Source organism: Adiantum capillus-veneris, chromosome 14, assembly GCF_014529385.1.
Source record: "Adiantum capillus-veneris isolate H3 chromosome 14, ASM1452938v2, whole genome shotgun sequence".
In the NCBI taxonomy this organism is placed as follows: Eukaryota; Viridiplantae; Streptophyta; class Polypodiopsida; order Polypodiales; family Pteridaceae; genus Adiantum; species Adiantum capillus-veneris.
Window position 1 is genome coordinate 55,728,197 of NC_140944.1, and position 15,182 is coordinate 55,743,378.

Sequence of the window (15,182 nt, forward strand, 5' to 3'; positions counted from 1 at the left end):
CCAGCCTCTGTGAGTCGCCAGCTTAGTCACAATCATTACTGGGAATGGTCCCTAATTCTAAACCTTCCGAGAAACATGAGGTTATCTCATCTACTGGGAGATTTTGATATATGCCAGACTCCAGTGCTACATTGTGATAGTCAAAGTGTGATTGCATTAATTTTATGACTATGCTTGGGTCCAATATGCTTAATAGATCTGCATATAAAAAGAGATCTACATGGGATAGGAAAGGTGAAGCTGTGAATGAAAATAACCCACACGACACAAGGATTAGGGTAATGAGATTCTAAAGCTACCCTTATCCTGTTGTGCAAGCAAGGCATAGTGTGGCACCAAATTGGTGTTCCAAAAATAACCCACACAACATTAGGGTTGGGGTAGTGAGATTCTAAAACCACCCCCTATTCCATTGTGCAAGCACGGCATAGTGTGGCACCAAATAGGCCTTTTGTTAATATCTTGTATGCATGAGAAAAACCATAGGAATCCAAATAATAAGGTCACTCAATTGTTTTTTGCATGGTGTGTGCATTGAGCCAGAACGATGGGATAAGGGGGCAGTGACAAGCTCTATAAACCCCTTTTCACGTGGTGTGGGCAGGAGCTAAAATGACGCAATAGGGAGAGTGATAAAGTCTCTGAGCGCTTTTGCCCACGATTGAGAAAAACCTTAGGAATCCAATCAACAAGGTGATTCAAGGTTCTTATGTGGTTGGCCACAAAGCTAGAACAACGCGATAGGAGGGTGACAAGCTCACTCATGACAAGTGCAGTACGGGAAAGAGTTGGAATGGTGCGATAAGGGGAGGAAGAGTGAAAAAGTCATTGAGTCCTTTTGCGCACGATGTGGGTACACTGCTAAAACAGGGCGATAGAGAGCCTAGAGTGACTGGATCAATCAAGCCACAATTGCACGGTGTGGACATCAATCCGAAACAATGTGAGAAAGGAGGTCTTCAAGTGTGGTCCCATGTTGATGTAGATATTATGTATACATGTGATGAGTGCAAGCCCTTGATGCGGTGCTTAGAAGTAGAGGGAAGGTAAAAAGTAGACATTAAAAAAAAAAAGATTAGTCATTAATAGGTGTTATCATCACTGTTTGAAAATAAAGATCTCGTATCTTCTAGCTTAATATTGTACACTATTAAATAGAAAAGAGCACTTTTACATCGGGTCCAAAATATGATGTTATCCATTAAAAAAATAGGAACTCCAGCAAGTATAGGCAATTTAGCCAAATGAAAGTGGTATTTAGATATTTTCCGCTAAATAGGAGCACAAAAGCTCAAGCTAGAGAAGACAAGAATGCCATACATTTGTATACGTGTCAAGTGAGTATTGGCCTATTTCTTAATCCATGAATTACCAAAAATACATTTTTTTAACGCTTTTGGCCCTAATAGTACGTAAAAGCCATCCAGTGAATTCTCTACACAAAAGACATTGGTGTTAGAACATGTTGGAGGCTACATTGCATAATCAGTGGTGCAAATGTTTTAATGAATTTCAAGCTATAATTATGGAGTTATTTAGCTACCAAATTCAAGTTTTTGTTACACATCTGTTGACTAGGAGCTTTCTCAAACAAGGTTCCATGATCAAGTGATGGGTTTCCATACTACAACCGCGTGCTTCAAAATCAACTCGCATTATTTTTTAGAATGTCAGCATGCATTCGTGCGATGGGCGTTACCTCAGCATGGAGAATGTCCATACTACACTCTCTGACACTCTCAGCAGAATAACGCCCATCGCAGAATAATGTCCATACTACACTGCTGATGGTTATTCTGCTACCGAGACCTTAGCCTCTGGAATTTCCAAGCGCACACACAGATTGCAGATCAATAGTGATTCACCACCTCAGCTCTTGGAATCGCTTCCCCTGTTGACAACTCAGCATGCATAAAATATTATGGCCCCTCTCCGGCCAACGACCATGACGGACAGTTCCCATGTAATGTTGCCCCCAAGATTGGCTCGCAGCCTCCGCCGGTCGCCAGCTTAGTCGCAAGCATCACTGGGAATGGTCCCTCATTCTAAACCTTCCGAGGGGCGTCGCCGTCTGCCCCATCTGACTCCGCTTCTTGAAGGCTTGTGGGCTTGGGATACTTCCAAGAATATGGTTGTGGCAAGGAAGCTCTATGCTATTTTAACCAGATGCTAAGGGAAGGCCTATCTCTAGATGCACTCACTGATGACAGTGGATTGGACGTTGTGATTATTGAGAAATGAATGTCAAAATAGAATTGCACGTGAATTCTCTACACAAAACATATTGGTGTTAAAACATGTTGGAGGCTACATTGCATAATCAATGGTGCAAATGTTTTAATGAAATTCAAGCTGTAATTATGGAGTTATTTAGCTACAAAATTCAGGCACCTGTTGACAAGGAGCTTTCTCAAACGATCAACTGATGGGTTTGCATACTACGACCGAGTGCTTATCAATGTGCAAGCTAAATTGCCCTCCTTTGCCCGTTATATCCACCTTGCTTTGCCCCGGGGGAGGAAGGAGCTCAAACGACTGTACAAGGCGCCCAAGCACAAGGGAAACAATGGGAATTGCTAGAATAATTCCCGGGCAGCTTCTTCTCCCAACTCCAAATGGAAAAAATCTGATGTCATTCCCATTGGTTTCGATTTTCTCGCCCCCAAGAAATCGCTCTGGATTGAACACCTCTGGCTTCTCCCACCATTCTGGATTGTTGGCAAGATACCATGCATTCACCAGGATCTTGCTCTCTGCTGGGATGTCGTACCCTCCCAGCTTTGCCTGATGCAAGTTCATATGTGGCACGAGTAGAGGGATTGCCATGTGCAAGCGCATTGTTTCCTTCACCACAGCATGAAAAAATGGCAACCGTAGCACGTCGGGTTCGGTGAGGGGTACCCCTTTGCCTAGTACTGTGCTCAATTCATCGCGGACCTTGCTCTGGATGTCTGGATTGTTGACGAGCTTCGCCAAGCCCCATTCCATGGACCACAAGGTAGTCTCAATGGCTGCACGAGGCATACAACAGAGAAAGATATCATGCCAGCTCAACCGAATTCAGCTCCCCTTAAGTACTAGTACTAGCATCCCTTTCCTTTTCCAAATCCGGATCACCACTTCTTTTTCCATTTTGAAATAAGGCATTTTTTAGCATCCATTTCCCATGCTCTCGATGCTTCCATGTCGATTCTTTGAGAACCCATTGCATCAAGCGACATCAACACTCTATTCTATTGACTCGAAACCTTGAGAACTTTGCCATATCTTGACTTCTCGAAGCCCTCCCTTTGTTGCGACCAAAACTAGAAAGATTTTTTTTGCACCGCGCACCGTCGTGATATGGCACAAACTTAAATCCTCAATTATCCATGGTCCGATCACCGTTTGACATGCCATCAATTTCAGCTAATCCCACATGGTGCATGTAATTGAAATGGCCTATGAACTTTGAGAATAATGAAATTAAAAGAATTAGAGTGATCATTTTTGTGAGATTACTTTGAGAACATAGAAGGTGAACTTAATTGATGGTAGCAACATGAACACAGTACTTAATTAACTTGGCATGAACAATACTTTTGCAAGAGAAAGAGTATTAGAGAACATGAGAATAGTTGAGGACCAGATTTACTTGGTGCCGGTCCCCCCTCTAAAAGATGTTTGTATTATAGATTCTCCCATGAAGAAAGACTTGTTACAATACAATCTTTGTGTTCCTTGTGACCTTGGTGATGTTATGAAGATGGAAAGCTTCATGCATCACAAGCTTAACATAAACTTTACAAAAAACATTAACTATCCCAAGCCTCAGTCCCAAGGCCTCAAACACCTTCGAAGGTGGAGAGAGATAGTGGGGAATGAGGGTAGGGAAGAGGAAGAAGAATCATCCATAGGAGAATTAAATAGTTCCTCACTTATCATCACTCTTCTTGCTTATCATAGCATAATAGCATAGTAATGAAGATGAAGAAGATGGCAAGCTTAAGCATTGAAGTATGGCTCTTGGTTGGATTTGCATTCCATAGCCAAGAGCGTTGGCGTAGGCTCTCCACTTCTCAACAAGCTTGGAGAAGGAAATGGAGCTTTTACACTTTGCACTCCACACAATGAGAGAATGTATATGTGTGTGTGTGGGAGAGTATACCTCTCATGCTTGGTCCACCTCTCTCTCTCTCTCTCTCTCTCTCTCTCTCTTATTATTTTATTATTTCATTTGGATATGTGTCCTCTTTTTCCTCTTTGAGAGAAAGAACTTAATTATTTTATTTTATGTATCTAAATTCGCATTGGGGACCCCTTTAAAACCTAATTAATAGCATTTAAGCACATCATGAGGGTCACATATGGAGGATCATTTGAACATGTGTCTTTTATACTTATTAAGTCATTTGATTGAATTGAAAACTTCAAGTATTTAGTCAATCAAACATGGAAACATTAATGCCACTTGAGAGTTATCTTTGAATTGAATACTTCAAGAACTTTAGTCATTTAAGTATGTGAGAAACACCTCAAGATTTTGGACAAAGTTCCCACTAACACTTAGCAAGCCAACAAGAACCTCATGCTTGGGTAGGATTCCCACCTCAAGGTCATCCCTAACTTGCCTAAGGTCAAAGGACTTTTGAACACTAACCTTTGGAGGTCCTTAATGAAGATAACCTTAAGGTCTTTTAAGCCCCATTAGATGCACATTGCTCTTTGATAGACTACCTCCTTTTGGACCCCTATTGAAATGTAACCATCTCTCCTCTTGGTCTGTTGCTGAGGTAAATCTAAAAGCATTTATTGCACATTGCTCTTTGGTAAATCGTCTCGTTTTGGACCCCTATTGAGATACAACTATTTCTCCTTTTCATCCCCTGTTGAGATAGGTCTAGAAGCACATATCTATATACTAACTCTTGTTCCCCTTTTATCATCCCATATTAAATGATCAATTCAATATGAGAAAATTATTTGGTAAACCTAGATATTACATTTTATGACATTACCTCTCTCTTGAAATCATAGTCGTCCTCAACTATGAGGTAGAGAAGACAAAGCCTAGTCATTAGTCCATGTTTCTTAGCGGGTACAGGATCCCTTATAACCCCACGACATCATTCCAGAATGAATGACTAATCCAATTGGTGCTTATGAGACTTAGGAGATGCAAGCATGTTTGCTCTTTAGTCCATATCATACTTCCAAAGTAGAGTAACAAGTTTTACTTTTTGTTTGGGAGACGTCATCACCACAAACATGATCCTAAACATGCAGACTTCTTAAATTTTGTGTACAATAGAAGAAAGAGAATGAGTCTTATAAGAAAAATACATTGTTCATTTAAAATGCATTTTCATTTGCTTACTCTAGTGTAGCATTGTAAGCATTGACAAGGTTCATATTATCCTTAAGCTAGGTTCCTTGTATCCATCTAGCATCTTTAAAAGGATAATTCTTAAAATTAATAATATATCATTGGATAACGTTATCGTTTATTTTTACCTTGTCTTCATGTTGAAGAATCGATTTGGACTGCTACACCTCTTCTTGATCTTCGATCTTTGGTAGGTCCTCTATTATTGGTTCTTTTGGTGGCTCTTCTTTGTAAGGCTTGAGTAGGCTCACATGGTTAGCATTGTGAATGAGCCAATGGTTGGACAACTTTAACTAATAAGCCATCTCATTGATTGGCTTAAGAATTTTAAAAGAAAGGACCATAGTACCTTTTTGTTAGTTTAGCATAATACTCTTGGTTGCTCGTAGGATTCTTGCCTGTAGTAAGCCTTAGATGAGCCTTGAGAAACTTTAGCAAGAACCAATCATATTTCTTAAAGTCCAAGTCTCTTTTGTGCTTATTAGCAGCATCCCTTTTTGCCTTTGCTATGAGATGGATATAACCTTTTTAATCTTTGGAAAAGATTCTTGTAAGTCTTGGCTATATTCATCAGCAGCGAAGATCTTCCCATGTACTTTATGTAGTAAGGGTCTTTTGGATCTTCCCTCTTTAACCTCGAAAGGTGCTTTCCCCATAGAAATATGTACAATGTCATTGTACGTATACTCTACAAGAGGTAGGTACTTCTCTCATGGAGAGCATTAATCTGCTTCCATGACATAGGCTTTTAGTAGATTCAAGAATTGTTAGATTAGTTATTTCACTTTGGTCATTCGTTTGTGGATGATAGGCCGAAAGAGAAATTTGATCTACTTCCTAGATTCTCAAAGAGACCCATCTAGAAATTACTGGTCATTTTAGGATCTTTGTCCGGAACTATGGATGTTGACAAGCCATGATACTTGAAAGTTTAAGATCTAAAGACGGTTTCCATTTGATGTGCCTTAATAGTCTTTTTGACAAGCATAGAGTGTGTTTTCTTGCTAAACCTGTCGAGTGAAACAATCCAAGTTGCTTCCCTCGATCAAATTTCAAATTTTTGTGGTATACCACGCATTTTGAAACATACTCTTGTATGTTTACTTTTCATGGTAGACCAACAGAAATACAATTCTACTCCTCGAAGAGTAGATTATGGAATCCCTCTTTTCCCTGCATAAGGAGAAGCATGGGATTCATACATGACTTTCTTATTGTATTGGAGAGTAACACATAGCCTATTGCCGTTTGGAAGATAACGATCCTTCAAGGTGAATGGTTCTTTTTTTTTCTTCCCTAATGAAAGGCTATAATTACCTACCTAAAGTCTCGATCAGTAGCATACTCATCTATCATAAAAGATAGATCATTGTGAGTTGCTTTAGACAAAAATCATATACGCAAAAATAGAGTTTTTCATTGAATTATCAAAAGTAAGCGTATTTACCAGGGATATGGTGTTCCTCGAATCATTAGCATCTATGTATATGCTCTTTTTCCTGTAGATGAAATAGATTCTCCTTTCAGGGAACTTCATGTTGGAAGCAGCCATGTGGTTGAACCATGGTGCCCCTAGGATAACATCCTCATGTTGGAGAGGAGAGATAAAACAAGCCTTCTTTGTCTACGTATCTTTGGACATGAAGCCTCAACTTCCCAATCAAGGGAGTAACGGAGGCTTGTTGTACCTTGAAAGTTGTGTTAGCACTTACAGTATCTCCCATCTCAAAAGCTCGAATGCCCAACTTGGTGGCCAATTCCGTTGATATGATGTTGTGAGTAGAGCCACGGTCAAATAAGATGAAGGCATCATGCTCCCTTAATTTTTCCCAAGCATAGGAGAGGAATGAGCCTTTGCAATGAGTATCCTCTTTTGGAGCTTCAACCATGGAAGCTCTAAGAGTGTCATTGCATACGCAAGAACGATGACCGTGTCCTTTCTCCCCACTCTTAAAGTATTTATGGTCTTTATGAAAGGCCTCTAATTTTTACCTTTGTCAGCTCCTTTCTTCTTGGCCTTGTTGTTGTTGGTGTTGTTGTTGTCTTCGAAAGAGTTTTGAGCATTGCTCTTCCCTTTAGCTTCATTTCGATCCTTGTTTTCCATGGGATTAAAATTTCTTTTTACCCCTTATTGGAAATTGATCCTTGAAGCAGCCATAAATTGTGAGTCGACATACTCGGCCATTTCATCAGGTAGTCCCGCACAAAATTGTTGCTTTTGTTTGGCAAAGTCTATCCTTTGAAAGACTGTAGCTTTGAGATGTAAATACCAAAACTTGTCTACATATTTGTGGATAGACTCCTTGAAGAGCAGCTTTAAGCTATGCCATTTAGTAAGCACTTTGTCATTTGCATCGCTTGCAAGGAATTGCTTCATGATGGAAATTTGTAGAGTTTTCCATGTCTTTGGGGCCTCGTCATTGCCACAAAGTCTAGCCCACCATTGACGAGCAGATTTTTGGAAGTGCATAGCTACATGGTGTAGCTTAGAGGAGTCCATGAAGCCCTCCTCTTCAAAGACCACATCAAATTGTTGGATGAACGCCAATACTTTGTCTATGGCACCAAAGCTACCATCATAGGTGGGAAAAGGGATACTCTTTCCTCCCTCTTTGAACTTCTTGAGATTTTGTGATTTTGACCATGCACAGTAAGTTTTGCAACGTCCTCTCCTCTTGTATTCTCTAGGAGAATAACTATAGCTTTCATTGGAAGAGGAGGATGGTGAAGAACAAGGAGAAGAGGGTGACTTCTTTCTTGCCTTTTTCTTCCTTTGTTTCCTCTCTTCTCTTTTGGAATGACAAGGAGAAGGACTATGGGTTGACCAATTCCTCCTGGGAGGATATAGCGATAGTCTAGACTGCTGTCTTCATGGAGCCACATTTTTAGAGGAACTTAGGGATTCACTTCTTTCTCGTTCTTTGAATTCCTCCTCTCTTATGGGAGAGAGTCTTCTTTTGGGAATCTCATCAAGAGGCCTCCTAAACTCTCTCTTCTTGGAGAGGAAGGGAAATCCTATAAGGACGAAGTTGTTGAGTAACTTCGGCTTGCAAGGTAGGGTTACCCATAGCTTGATGAAACCTAGTAACAAGATAATTGGTAAACATGGGGGCATCATCATTAGCACCTTCATGTGCAAAATCAAAGTTATCCATGTTCATTCTACTCTCTTGGTTATTGTCAGCCATGCTAATTATACTTATGTGTTTACTTAGTGTATTCTTTGGAAATTCAAAACCTTATTTGCTACTCCTCTTAGCCTTTGAAAATAAGCACTTAAGTATCTACACCCACGGCTCGAATTGGTTAATTATAGAGAGTAGTGGGGTGGGTCTAAGATAGCAGAATTGTCAAGGGATAGCTCCTTTTGGACTTCTTATGGCTCAATAATGGTATAGCGATAGGAAAGTCTAAAAATACCCCATTATTAAGACCAAATCTCCCGAGGTGTGCACCATATCCCACATAGTGGGCTCAACAAAACCGATAATAGATCCCAGTCCCACTTACCCTAATATAATTAAAAAAATCAACCATTAATAGGCTACTTAAAGACCTCTCTTCTTAAGCAAGAAAAGAGAAACCAAATGCTCTGATACCAATGTAATGGAAATGGCTTATGAACTTTGAGAATAGCGGAATTAAGAGAATTAGAGTGAGCTCACTTTGAGAACATAGAGGGTGAACTTAATTTATGGTACCAACATGAACATAGTACTTAATTAACTTGGCATGAAGAATAATTTTGCAAGAGAGAGAGTATTAGAGAACATGACAATAGTTGAGGATCGGATTTATTTGGAGCAGTTCATTTTGAAAATCCGTAGATTGCTCAATATTGTGAGTAAATAACTTAAAAAAAGTAGCTACCCCATTGCCAAACTCTGCTTGACCAAAGCAACCTTTGCTTTTCAAGTGGGCATGATAAAACCTGGTGCAAGATTAGTTCAAAGTAGTAAATGGTAACTTATGTACCGACTTGCGTAAATTTCCACCGTGGTTGGCAGCAGACTTGTAGCCTCTTTGGTATATTGTGCTAATGCAAAATGCCTCATATATGTAGAATCCATGCTACACCAAGAACTATTCTCTTGATCACTTAAGTGCGAAAACATGTTGCCAAGGAGCCACACCCTAGCCAAAACTTAAATTCCAACAGAGATGTCTGTCAAAATTTGGACTTTCCAACAGTAGTGGGCCCTGCCGAATACCTTTACTTACAATTGACAAATCTTATCTGTACTTGCCAAGTGAGGCGGATGCAAGTTCCAAGTATCCCTGTATGGAGCCTTGCCCCTTAATCTAGATATAATGACATGCCATGCATGTATCCAAACCAAGTTAAAGGTACATGCCCAAACTTGGAAATCTTAGCAATGGATGGTAGATATAGTCATGCCATCTTTTGCAAAAACTCTAGATCAGATTAGCGTATAAATAAATCAAAGGATTTCAAACCTTGTTCTAGCCTCTTTGGCTACACAAGCCTTGCTTGTGAATAGTTACATACAGGTCCTTTTCAGCAGAAGGCTCATCTTCATTGACAAGCTCCTCCACAATCGACATAGACACCTCACAAACAAGCAAGTCCAAAGGTACATAACATATCAAATTCCTTACCCTAGGAGGCTCCGCACTTTGCACGTTTGGCATTATCCATGATTGGTACATAGAACATCCTAATGCGGCCATAGGCACATAGTCTGTAGGCTTTAACAAGCCTAACTCCATCTTTCTTTTCATTTTTTGGTTCTTCACCCTAGCAACTCTGACAGCCTCGGCATAGTTTCCCGGCTCTTCATAATCAACCTTCTCTTGAACACACAGATGCAGGCAAGCTAAGAACTTTTCCAGCTTAAAAAGATCCGCATTGACCACTTGGGTGACAACCAACAAATCTCTCTAGTATGCTTCAAACTTATTCATAAAAGTGTCAAAATTTTCACCCACATCCTATCCTACACCTTTCATCCTCGTATCCACTCCGACAGATGACACCACTCTTCAAAACCTATGTAGAAACTACTCTCAAAACCCAGCCTAATCTTGCTTTTCGTAGCTTCTAGATTGTTAAACAAGGCCTTCGCTTTACCTCGTAGCACCAATGGCATTGTCTGTATCTTTTCTGCATCATTCCACATTCACAATGACAACATAAACAACTCAAAATTTGACAGCCATTTGTCTCCATCTTCACCACCATTGAAAATTAGACCAGCACTCTGCCACATTTTCACTTACAAACACATCACCATGGAGCAATCAGAGTGTGCCTCAGTGGGGGCACCAGAAGATGGAGAGGGGGAATGGGGTACACACTCGGAACACAAACAATTTTCTTCTCTACATCTCAGGGTAAACACAACACCCCAATCCATTGGAATTCACCTTCAAAATCCTCTTTCCTACTAGCAGACCACTGCATGTACACGTCTCAACTCAATCACAATGTATCAAGCACACATTCATCGCACAACACAACCCACATCTTTTCACACGCATCGCGATCCTCTTTCTCTCTCTTTGGCACAAGACACTATCAATTCGATGGGGGCACACTTGCCTACACACACACACACCGTGGACATGAGCACAAGAGCAATAGAATAGAGGGAAAGAAAGGGGGAGATGACATCAAAATATGGGCAATCAGTGCTACATTGTATTCAAGATAGCCAAGTACAAACGGCCTTGTCAGCACGACCTCGATGGGCATGGAAAAACGATCATAGCAGTCCTTGTTGGCACAGGAAGGAACCTGCTTCCTTTCACATTCGTTGCCGAAGCACGCATGTATGAGCTCCGTCTTCCCTCAAGCTCTCGTCGTCTGAAAACAGTCCGTTCCCCAAAGATTCTCCTTGGCCATTATTTTAGAAAACCCTTGCACTTCTCTTTTTTACCCTCAAGGGGCAACGAAGGCACCATCATTGCTCCCTTGCTTCTTCTTTTTTTCTCCTAAATGATGGCTTCCTTTTTTCCCTTTGAGAATCCTCCTTTATCCACACTTTAAAAAAATCACTAACTTTTATCAAAGTGCCCGGTAGCTACTGCTCAAGCTATTCCAAACCTTGAGAACTTTGCCATATCTTGACTTCTCCAAGCCCTCCCTTTGCTGCGACCAAAACTAGAAAGAATTACCCGGCACTCCACCGTCATGATATGACACAAACTTAAATCCTCAATATCCCCATGGTCTCGGCTCTGTTTGACTTGCCCTCAATTTCGGCTAATCCCACATAGTGCATATGCAATTTTGGAATTTGGTCGAGGCCAAAAGCTTCCCAGTTGGCATACCTTCCAGTGTTGGCAAGTTGGCCCATGTCAAACATTCAACTGGACATATCTTACATTTTGGAGCTCCAATTAACAATCCAAGAATATCGGCATGCTCCATAACTTGATCTCTCCAATCCTATCCACTGAGACGAGCTCTGGCTATCTGTCCCCATCTGCTATGTATGTTAGGGATTTGCAAAACCTTCCAAATTTGAACCTCAATATCTTTCATATCGAGACTCCATTTGACGAGCTGTTTGGACGGGCTCTTAGAGCACTTTAAGCACCACATTCTTGGACATTAGAGAGGCCCTTCAAACACTTGGAACTACATTCCCAAAAACCCTACTTTGGAGGCCCCCCATGGCCTTAAAAAAACCCCTCAAGCATACATTTTAGCTACCACTGTCTTGCTGAGGATCCTTGTACTTGCTTTATCCCTTTACCATGCACCTGTCAGTATGCACAACATTCCATTGCACACTTCCCAGCATTGACCAACTTTGGCTGCACCAACGTCTGACCCATAAACACTCAACCATAGCTATGAACACTGTCTTATACTCAACCTGCATCCTTTCACATTTGTTGCCGAAGCACGCATGTATGAGCTCGCTCTTCCCTCAAGCTCTCGTCGTCTAAAAACACTCCCTTCCCAAAGATCCTCCTTGGCCATTATTTTAGAAAACCCTTGCACTTCTCTTTTTTACCCTCAAGGGGAAACGATGGCACCGTTGTTGCTCCCTTGTTTCTTCTTTTTTTCTCCTAAATGATGGCTTCCTTTTTTCCCTTTGAGAATCCTCCTTTATCCACACTTTCTAAAAAAAACTAACTTTTATCAAAGTGCCCGGCTACTACTCAAGCTATTCCAAACCTTGAGAACTTTGCCATATCTTGACTTTTCCCAGCCCTCCCTTTGCTGTGACCAAAACTAGAAAGAATTACCCGGCACTCCACCGTCGTGATATGACACAAACTTAAATCCTCAATATCCCCATGGTCTGGGCTCTGTTTGACTTGCCCTCAATTCCGGCTAATCCCACATAGTGCATATGAAATTTTGGAATCTCGTCGAGGCCAAAACCTTCCCAGTTGGCACGCCTTCCAGTGTTGGCAAGTTGGCCCATGTCAAACATTCAACTAGCCATATCTTTCGCTTTGGAGCTCCAATTAACAATCCAAGAAGATCGGCATGCTCCATAGCTTGATCTCTCCAATCCTATCCACTGACACGAGCTCTAGCCATCTGTCCCCATCTGCTATGTATGTCAAGGATTTGCAAAACCTTCCAAGTTTGAACCTCAATATCTTTCATATCGAGACTCCATTTGATAAGCCGTTTGGACGGGCTCTTAGAGCACTTTAAACACCACATTCTTGGACATTAGAGAGGCCCTTCAGACACTTGGACCTGCTTTCCCAAAAACCCTACTTTGGAGGCCCCCCCTGTCCTTAAAAAAACCCCTCAAGCATACATTTTATCTACCACTGTCTTGCCCAGGATCCTTGTACTTGCTTTAGCGCTTTACCATGCACCTGTTAGTATGCACAACATTCCATTGCACACTTCCCAACATTGACCAACTTTGGCTGCACCAATGTCTGACCCATAAACACTTAACCATAGCTATGAACACTGTCTTATACTCAATCTCACAATTGGAAGTGGCCACTTTAGGTTGCTTCTTGCTCAACCATGATATGTGTGAACTGTCGAGTATGAAATAATACCACTCGTGGACACTTTTGCGTCAAAACAACCAAGCTAATTTGAGTATGAAAAAGCATGTAGATATGGAGGCAATGATCTCCCCTTGGGATAAAACAAGCCAAAATGCAAAGTGTCACTCAAGTAACAAGAAATCTTCTTGACAACCTGCAAATTCCTAGACCCTAGCCTATGCATAAATCTACTAACGTACACGAATGCAAACCGAATATCGAGCCTCGTGTTGCATACGTAAATAAGGCATCCAACAAGAGTCTTATACAGAGTGCCATCGGCAGGATCACCAACATCATAAAGACTTAACTTCAAACGTGTTTCCATGGGAGTAGCAATAGGTTTACAGTCCTCAAGTCCAAACTTACACATCAATGTCTCTATGTAACTTGTTTGACACAAGGCAATACCACCATCACACTGCTTAAACTGTATGCCCAAGTAATCATGCAACAACCCCAAGTCTTTCATCTTGAAAGTAGCATTCAAAACAGCCTTAAATACAACATATATGTGTCTCATTTGGTCCAGTGATGAACAAATCATCAACATAAAGAATGAAAATTAGAAGTACATCACCCTCACGCTTTACATACAAAGTGCTTTTTTTGGACTGTTATAAAAGACTCGTTTAACCAAATGAGCGTCAGCTTTCTCATACCAAGCACAAGAAGATTGCTTCAACCCATACAAATCTTTCTTACATTTGCACACTTTATCCTCTTGTCTTTTCTTCACAAAATCGCAAGGCTGCATTTTGTAAACTTCCTCAAATATGCCACTATTCAAGAAATCAACAACAATATCTTATGGAGTCATAGGCTGTAAAGCTTTATTAGGACACGTGCTAAGTAAATAAGTAGCACCCATGATGGCCTCAAGCCAAAACTAATGTGGCAAAGCTTGACCCCTCCATTAGGAAAAATATGAACCCTCTAGGGGCCCTTTGGGATTAAGGTTAATTAGAGGCCAACAAATGAGAAGAGGTGGTGGACACACCCTATGCTCTCAAAAAAGTAGGGGGACAAAGTAGTCTTACATTTCTTAATGGCCTCTTACCTAGCGAGAAGGTTGGGGGGGGGGGGGGGTCCAAGGGGGCCACTTGGAACCTCCAAGGTTCCCCTCCTTTTTGACCCGGTTATGAAAAAATCCCAAAAAATATGAGATTTTTTTTTCAAAAATCAAATCTTACTTCTAAACGCTTCCCAAAACCTATTTTATGATCAAAAAAGAATCTTTTGACCTCCAAAAGTCAAAACTTGCATTAAAAAACACTAAAACTCAAAAACTTTTGAAACATCATTTTCTACTATCCACAGCCTATTAGGTAAAGGCGGTGTGCTTCACCGTGCTTTGCCCATGTTCGCCGGCCAATGTCTAGCCGCCCACATTTATCCCCTTATTCTTTTAACATACAAAGAATAAGGAGCTCTCACTCATTCTCACATTGTGCTCATACAGTGAGATTTGGGAGCTCCACCCCACATCCTACGTCGTGCGCTCTCTCTCTCTCTCTCTCTCTCTCTCCCCTTTGCACTCTTCGCACGTGCACCCCATTTGCGCACTCACAACTGGTATTAGAGCGGTTTCATTCCCGAAAATCGTTTTCGTACGCGCGCACTTTCAAGAGTGAAAACAGGGTTCCGACTTCGGCATCGACAAATTCAGTATTCCGGGAGCGTTTCCAACAGGTTTCCTATGGTTTTATCCCCCTTTCGGAGCCATTCGAGCCATCAGAAACCTCATTCGAGCTACGGTTCAGGAGCTGAATTTTTCAGCCCTCTTTTGGTAGTTTGTGCTGTAGAGCTTCCATAGCCA

The 15,182-nt window shown here is 41.1% G+C and overlaps 1 protein-coding gene across 1 annotated transcript in view; it reads right to left on the reverse strand.

Annotated features, from left to right (window-relative positions):
* Window positions 1–2,418: 2,418 nt before the first annotated feature.
* The window catches only part of LOC147442402 (trans-cinnamate 4-monooxygenase C4H2-like), a 37,196-nt gene continuing 24,432 nt past the window's right edge, over window positions 2,419–15,182 (reverse strand). The window contains exon 4 of the mRNA XM_086529370.1: window positions 2,419–3,011. Within this exon, the coding sequence (XP_086385496.1) occupies window positions 2,419–3,011 (593 nt within the window). The remainder of the gene's footprint in view (window positions 3,012–15,182) is intronic.